General features: G+C 36.9%; 1 protein-coding gene across 1 annotated transcript; it reads right to left on the bottom strand.

Annotated features, from left to right (window-relative positions):
* Positions 1-1,025: 1,025 nt before the first annotated feature.
* On the bottom strand, positions 1,026-8,248 carry CCNC (cyclin C). Its single transcript, XM_010193810.1, has 7 exons — positions 8,162-8,248; positions 6,857-6,892; positions 5,679-5,770; positions 4,899-4,966; positions 4,540-4,619; positions 2,524-2,642; positions 1,026-1,858 (listed from the first exon to the last, which is right to left on the bottom strand). The coding sequence occupies exons 1-7, from the start codon at positions 8,168-8,170 to the stop codon at positions 1,804-1,806; spliced, it is 459 nt and encodes a 152-aa protein (XP_010192112.1). The 5' UTR covers positions 8,171-8,248; the 3' UTR covers positions 1,026-1,803.
* Positions 8,249-8,723: the final 475 nt, after the last annotated feature.

Raw genomic sequence — 8,723 nt, 5'->3', positions numbered from 1 at the left:
GTCACAGCAGGCTGTGCTGGGTTTAACAACATATTGTGAGAAGAAATCTTTCCCATTTGTTGCTCCTCCACTTGTCATGTATTGTTTTCATCCAGTGCTCCTGCTTCTTCTGTCAGAAGTGATGAACAGTTGTCACCACATCAATCTTCCCATTACTCATGATTCTTCTAGACTTTTGCTATCTTTTCTGAGCTGAAAACTTGTGAATTTCTTTTTTATTATGAAAAGCCACTGTATACTTATTTTTAAATTTTTATTAGTTTTTCTAAGTCTTGTTAGATTTAGTTTTTATTAGTGTTAGTCTGAGAAACACTGCAAAAAAACCTACCATTTGTAGCTTGTCAAAGTTGATCCTTTCTGTGTCTTCCTCTGCATCTTCATTATGTGGATATAACTTGCTTTTTAAATTATGCTCTTTGAGTTAAATAACTTGTCTGATCCAGTTTGCTTCCTTCTTGGTTTTCCCCAAGTCTTTTCGGCATAGATAGCCTGTGTTTGCTTTGACACTGCTGTCACCTGTAACCATATCATCTGTGAAGACCTTCAGCTACCTCATTTTTATGTATTTCCCTCCTTTGAAATGATGCACAGTAAAGATGGTTTTTCCGTTTTTTCCGTCTGTTAGGTAGCAAAACAGTTGAATTCACATGATGTTCCAGTTCCTGCTGTTCCAGTTTACACCTTTCTTTTTATAACCATCATCACTGAATCCAGTTCCTTTGACTGTGGTTTATTGCCTTTCACTGTTTACACTGGAATCGGAGCTGGTAAAACCACCCACACCTCCCCAGGAGAGAAATTACTGTTTACCATCAAGAAGTGCCTGATACTTCAGCTCAGATGTTTAGGTCACATAGGTAATTTAGGTGTGAAATAAAATCCGCAAAGGCTCTCGAGCAGCAAGAAAACTTTTAATCACTCCAGCCAGAATTCTTCATTAATAGTCTAAAATCCCTAATTTCAAAACATTACCTTTCATAGCAGATTATGTGGTATTTGTGAGAAGACTGATGTTTACATTTATTTGCAAAAAAACCCGAAACCATAACATGTTGGGTTTTTTAGTTCCTAGTGCTTCAAATGTTTAGGAAAACTGCAGAATCACTATACATATTGCACTTCTCTGGTAAGCTGGGCTTCTACACTTGATGGCAAAAACATCCAAGTACATCTACTGAGTAATGCCACATTTTTTTCTAATCCAAAAAAAGGAACTGAACTTCTTTCTTTTTAATGCAGCTTGCATTAAAACTGTAACAATATTCTTTGCAGGCTCTTCTAGGCTTTGTTTCTGAAGGACTGCTGTGTTACTTGTTGCGGAATCCATATTTATTTAAAAAAAAAAATCAACAGAACTCAAAGTAATGAATAGATTTAACACACAGTGCACTATCTTCCTTCAGTCACAAACAAAATGAAGACAACACAAGCATTAATACAGTTACACTTAGGCTTCAGGTTACTGTCACTTTAAAAATAGTTCAGTGGCAGGTTACAATCTTCTCAAAGCAAACAAAACCAATAATGAACTATTTTTGTTTTGAGTGGATAGTGTTAATCTTTCGCAGCTGGTTTTAACATTTGATTCCTTGCACTGAAAAATCTTAGTACATTTGCTCCAGTGTCAGAGAAAATGATGCCATTTTAGAGAAAAAGCTTTCAAAATGCTTGACACAAACAAGCTATTTATTCAAGTTCTTTGCCAAAGATGTTACTAAAACCTTTTGTCCATTTCATGAACACAGGAGAAATCCCCAGATGCCTTGAGTCAAAGTGGTCCATAAAGAAATTCTTTGGAATGTCTTAAGATTGGCTATAACTAGAGTTCTGGCTACCATTTGGACCCTGTTCTCCTTCACTGTTTGGAAGAAAAAAAAAAAACAACAACAAAATAAAAATGTACATCTTCAAAAAGAAGCATCATATTATATTTTTTCTTTTTTTTTGTTAATTAAAAAACAGTATTCTGAAAGGAGTAAAAATCTTTTGAAGGAAAACACTTCAACATATATGCAAATAGGCTGAGTTACTCTGCTTCATTTCATAAAAAATGTGAAGACTATCCTCACAACATGCATAAATAACTTCAGTGTATTTGAATAATAATTTCAATACAGCCCCGTGCAGCTGCCTGCTGAAGTCAACATTTCCGAGTTCACCTGACATAAGCATGTGCAGGGGAATTTGCATGTGCAGATTCCCAACAGTGACATTTAATCACAGTAATTAAATACGACATCAAGCAGGCTCCGTTCCAGTGAATCCTGCCCACCCACGGAGCCTCACACCGCGGCTCCTTACATTTGCTAAACTGTATTGATCACGTTCTGATCATGCTCACGCTCTCCACAAAACCACCGATGTTCTGCTGCTCACTAGCTCCCGAACTAGCAGGCTGGCTGTTTGTAACAGAAAGGTTTGCACTGTAAAAACTGATGCTATACCTCAAATTAAACATTTACTCATTCTGAAGGTACTAGTCCAGTTTTTCCATATGAAAGGTGTATTAAGGAAGTACAGTACCTGTTGGGAGGTGGTTTTGGTTTAGGCATTTTACTAAGAATAGTAGCCATCTCTTTCCTCTCATCAAAGTTCTTCCACTGCTCATACAGCTTCAGAATAACCCTGATTATTTCTAAAATCTGATTAGAAAGAAAAGAGATCCTACGGTCAGACACAACAGTGATTTTACCTTTGTCACAGTCAGTTTAAGTGTAATTAAACATGCCCTGAACCAAAATTAAGCCAACACTATTTTCATATTACAAAGCTGTCTCACATTTAATCTGTTCTGGCAACCAACCATTTCTATAATTGTTTTTTTGTTTTAATAATGAATGGAAGCCTGAACACTTTCCCTCCCATTCAACTGTATATATCACTTCTCCTTCCCTGCAAGGTAAATAGCTTTTTATGTATGTATTTATCTGCAAAAACTGCCACAGCTTGTAACTATGTTACTAGGAAAATACAGACACCTGGCAGCATGATTGCAGTTCGACGACCATGGATTACCAATACAGTAACTGATGATTATCAACATCTTGTACACATCAGAGGCACAGTGTAGGACAAAAAACCACCCCAAACCACAAACCATTAGTCTGAACTCTTTCCTTCCAAGAAATAAAGAGACAAGGAGTGTCTAAATACCTATTATATAATTCTTACTATATTCTTATATACATCTAAGATTTGTTGAACTTTCATGTTCCACTTCTGAAGTCTAAGCATTCGCTACTAGTCTGGACATTTTCTGGCTACTACACCTCAACTACCTTAATTTCCTGTTCAACCTTCTAGTGCAATATTCCATATAAAAGGTGGATCATGTTTGGTTCATAATTTGTTTCATCATTCTATATAAATAACATAGATTTCTTTCTTCTTTTTAATACATGGACTCTAACTAGGTGCTTGAAACAAAAGTCATAGTTGGCTAAGAGGTCCACGGTGTTAATGTAAAAAAAAACAAACAAACAAAAAACCAAGCTTAGATTGTATCACTGGCATGAGAACCAGGATATGTAAACATCCAAACATGGTCAGTCCCAAGCTTATGGAAACTTTATCTGTCAAATATAGGTTGCTTCTCCTCTGCTGCCAATGTTTTATCACCCTGCTTGACAGCATAATTCACAGAGCTCAGCATGCACACTGCGCTTAAATTTGAAGATGAATTCTGGAATACAAATACAATGACAGGATATCATCAGAGGGGAAAAGGGCAGTACCAAGGGCACGGGTACATCTCATCTGTAATACACTATTTAAGTCTGGACACTCAGTTTCAAAAAAATAGACTGAAATATATGCACAGAGTGAGACAATGTGATAAGGAATATGAGCACTAGTATGGCTTGCTTGCCAGAGCAAACAAAGGTTAAAGAAGTCAACCTAAAATGTAAAAGGAACTAGTGAAGATTGTGAACATTTTTGGTATGAGAACAACTGCACCTTGGAACCTGCTAAGTTTATGAGGGCAATAATTTGACATGGAATTTGCAATAGTAGCGAACTAAACGGTATGGTCTTGGTGTCCCCTGTTTTAACACTGACTGAAATCATGGTCCTGGTCATGGAATGTTTTACACTCTGCTATACTACATACATTTATAGGGAAAAAATGAGAACAGTCTGTAGGCATGATGCCAAAAGGTGAATCAGAAAAATCACATGCACTAGTATTTAAAAGTCAAACTCGTGCCAGCAGTCTTGAATGACTAAAACACTGGCAATTTTTTTTCTAGCAAAAAATGCAAAGGATTTTTTTTTTTAATTTCCTTCTCAAAAAAGGCAACACCAGCAACACTTTGTCATTATGCAATGGTTCTGTCTTGATTTTGAGTCGGGTGATAACCAAATGACGTGACATAGTCTCCCTCCCCAACAAATCTACCTAATTTTAACAGTGCCTAACATATCATCACTGAATGAAGTTCAAATCACTGCCACAGACATGTAAGACTGTCGTTTTATACCCATGACAACCATTCCCGGTCAGTCTGTAAGAGGTGGCAGGAGGAAAAAACAAAGTACCTTTTCCATATCAACAGACAGCTCAGCAAACCACTGCCTCGCATCCTTCTGCTGAACAACGCAGGCCACATGTAGGCAAGCTGCAAAGATCAGGTGACACGGACACTGAACAAAGATACACTCTTGATACAGTGAGAAACATTCTGTTTTTTATAAACACTACATAGTTCAATGGAGAAACCTTGGAATTAATGATCTGATTTTTCTTAGACTTTAAGTTGTACGGCTACACTGTCAGTACTGTATGAAACACAAACTGAAGCACTTTATGAGGGCACTGAAAGGAATGCCTGTTGATGGGACAGGGCACAGAATGCATCCATTTAAACACAACATGAGACATTGCATGTGTTACTTACCTAGAGCTATCATGAAAGGAGGGTACAGCAGACAAAGATCAGTTCTATATGTGTCATTCACTATCCTCCTGTGCAAAAAAGAACTTGTAAGTATCATCCTACTCACCGTTAGACTACATGGCTTCAAAAACTGCCATTAGTTTATAAATATATTGTCAGTTTCCCAGATGGTAGAAGCCATGAGGCTGCAGGGCAAAACAGCAAGGGAAGAGACCTCTTCTCTTGTAAAGATCTCTTAAAGCCTTTCTTCTTTTTTCTTGTAGTCACAGCAGAAGTTTATTTAGAAGCACAATGTGTTTCTGCAGAGGATGTTGACATATACCATAAAATAATTATCTCTGTTTCAGAAATAAGTAAGGGCAAGCATAAAAGTAGTGTTTTTACTGTTTTTTTGCATTTGAGAAACAGTTCAAGAGTTCTAATAACACAGCAAAAAAAACCTATATGCTGTTTCTACCTCCTATGACAAGATACAACAGAAAGCAGACGTCGATAGAAAAAGATTGCCTCTACTCAGAGTCACCATTCAGTAGTGTAAAAAACTGTGCTATTAGAGCTAGCCTAAAAAATAAAATTAGGCTACTACAAAGTAAAATAATCTCAGGGTTAAAGACAGAATAAGCTAAGTCAGGGACATATATTTGCACAGGTTAACTAGGGCACCGTATCCATTCAAATATGGCTAAGCCTGCTTTTGCTTAACCACCTTTGAAGAGTAACTGTTAAACACTCGCTTTCTTGCTGAAAGGAGGAACTAATGTTAATCACCATCTTCATTACCATGCAAGAGGTAGCAGCATGTCTTCTTGGCCCATATCTTGCACATATTGGAGCAAAGGTCTATAAGGATGATATACTATCAAACAGCAGTCCTAGGAAAAATGTCAATGGGATAAAAGTTAGATTACAATGCAGAAGGTGTTGTCAGTTCATATTAAAAACATTTGGTTTACAAGTCAATTACTGATTATTTTTTGTAAGTAGCATTCCAACACCTAACTCTGCTCTAATGAGGGCAGTGCTCTCTCTAGAATACCATTACATTGCATGGTTGGCAGTCTGTCCATGTCCTTCCCCCAGGAGGCAGAGAAAGCCACATCTGCAGCACACTGAAACCTCATTTGCTTACAAACCCGTAATTCCCACTTGGAAATACAAAACACTGCCAGAAAACAGTCTGTCACTAAATACCATACATGGAAAGCATGCCAAAATAATCGACACTGGTTTGGAAAGAAAGAAGAAAAAAATTCCACTGCGCTCAAATCCCCTCTTCCCAGGCCCAGCTTGGTGTACGCAACAAGGAATAACCCTCTCACTCAGAGCAGCCAACTGCATGGACACCATACAGAAAAGCTGCAATAAATTGCATGTGCTGGACACTGAGGTGAGACACCGTCATTACAGATCCTATATACTGAATAGTGTACTGGAAAAACAAGCCAGTCCTCCAGATGTAACTATGTGTAAGTGCAGTTACTTGTGATAAAACTCCTGTATACAGAACTCAAGAGTTAGTGCTATGCATAGAGGTATCAAGGACTAAATTGAACAGGGTGGTCTCTGCATGAGGACTTACATAGAGTTACATTTCTATTAAAAAAGGAAGCAGTTCTGGAAAGCTTTACCCTTCTAACCACTAAGGTGCAGAGCTGTACACACTCCTCCTGTCCCCACTGCTCCCACAACCTGCATTTTCTCTTGCTCAGTTTCAATGCAAGGAGGCAAGAACGCCCTCGCTCAACCTAGATAACAGCACAGCAATTACAGAATTCTACTGAAAATGTAAATGTTAGACCTGCACGGACATCTTTCTAAAATTAAGAGTGTGGGAGGGAAAAAGACAACATAATGCATATTTCATAGCACAAAATTTAAAATATTGTTCACTTTTAAAAAGTAAACTGAGGCAACAGTAAACAAAAACAACAAACAAAAACATTATCGAAACCACCTACCATTAATTCTAAGAGATAGAATTCACATTCTAGTATCTGCAAAGAAGTAAAATCACAGTTAAATAGCAGCATGTTTCAGACAGCAGAATTAACTGGCACTCAGTTTAACAGCACGAACGCAGAGGAATTCTCAATACATATTTCCAGCAGTCCTAAATGCATTTAATCTGAAACTACAATATCAGACAAAAAATTCAAACCGTGATTAACCATTGCCTTACCACCACTATAACTTAACTCCAGTCGTAAAAACAATCCATTTAAACATTCTGGATCACATTTAATACGACAGACTACTTCATTGGCAATATTTGTCTGATTTGTTTCAACTCCTGGTAGCAGCAAATTGTTCCCAGTGTATAAACACTTAACAGCAATAGAGAAGTCCTTTTGTAGAATTAGAGCCTCTTCAGAGCCACTAACATGCCAAATAGCCTTCTAAAGTATTTTCAGGTTTAATTTCATATTAAATATTCTGTCCAACCATAGTAATTCAATCAACTCATTTTCCACAGAGATACTGATGTATTACTGATACCAAGAAAAAGACTGGACTACTTTTGTTACAGGAAAGCAGTACCCTAAAATGTATTTCCATTTGCCTCTATCTGTAAAACAGAAGTGCAGCTTTATTGCAAGGTCTTACATATTTTACATTCTGATACATCATTTGGCTTTCTAGGCTGGATGAAAAGCAAAGCAAGTAGTATTTGTCAGACAATCTAAAAATATTTAGAAGTATTTAACTTTCAAATTATTACAGCACAGGCCAAAACTAGCTCCAAGAAAAACTGTACACAATTTCTCAGCATTGTGACTGAGAATGCCTTGAAAAAAATCACTGGTAAATCTAAATTTTAAATAATAAATTATTTTTCAAAAGCCATTACATTTTTACAGGCAAAAATAAAACTGCTTTCTGTAAGCCAACTGCTCCTGTGTGCAAGCTTGGAAACATCCCAGGTGCAAGGGCTATTTACATTGCCTGGAGCAATGTAGCTGTAAACAAGAACGCTCAAAAAAAAGCTGTATGTCTTTTATCATCATACAATATAAAAATTACTATTTCAGTCACCCAATCATGTCACTTCTCCTCATAGCATTCCTGACAACAATTTAAAGAAAGGAGGTTATATAAGATTACTTTTAAAAGTAACTTTCCCAATAATCTATCCAAAACTAATTATGAGCAATCTGACATGAGTATGAAAATATTTCTTAGAATTTAAAAGACAGGATTTCCTGATAATAATTGTTTGTCTTTTAGTTTATTTGATGAAGTTGTATTTTGAACAGCATACTTACATGGTTCATCCTATAAGGAAACTCCTTCGGAAAGGCATACGAAAACCTAGTTTTCACTACAGTAACAAGAAATCAGTATGTTAAAAAATGATGTGATTAATACATTTACATCCTGTCCTTTCTATTAGGTCATCTGTACATAGCCCTTCAGTCCATTTGGCAGCACAACTGCTTGCAGTTCAGAAGTTTTGTATTTGAAAAAGAAAAGTTACGTTATAAGATTTAAGATCTAAAGAGAAGTACACCTGAAACCCAGATTTGCACAAGTACTTAGCCCACTACTTTGCTGCTTCGGGCATTATTAAATTTTCTGGTTAACTACCAACTAGCTTACGAGCACGTAACTTTCCACAAGTTATCATTCACAGAGCTATCTATCTACTGATGTCACTCTAAATCTGGTGATTTCTTCAGGATCTCAGTTCCAACACTAAATCCCAATGGAATTCTCATGTGGTATTTTTTACGTAGGCTTGATCCTTCAACATGCAAGACTTTACACCACATAATGAAGTCTTAGAAAAAGCAAGATCGAGGGCAGGGTGAGGGAGCTCAGTCTTGT

This window comes from Mesitornis unicolor, unplaced genomic scaffold, assembly GCF_000695765.1.
Source record: "Mesitornis unicolor isolate BGI_N332 unplaced genomic scaffold, ASM69576v1 scaffold8431, whole genome shotgun sequence".
Taxonomy (NCBI): Eukaryota; Metazoa; Chordata; class Aves; order Mesitornithiformes; family Mesitornithidae; genus Mesitornis; species Mesitornis unicolor.
This window is presented reverse-complemented; position numbering and strand designations above follow the sequence as displayed.

Coding starts and splice junctions, on each gene's coding strand:
- CCNC (XM_010193810.1), bottom strand. Junction 5,771..6,856: donor TCTATCTCTTAGAATTAATG/GTAGGTGGTTTC, acceptor CATTTTTCCTAG/GACTGCTGTTTGATAGTATA. Junction 4,620..4,898: donor TCCTTTCATGATAGCTCTAG/GTAAGTAACACA, acceptor TGATCTTTGCAG/CTTGCCTACATGTGGCCTGC.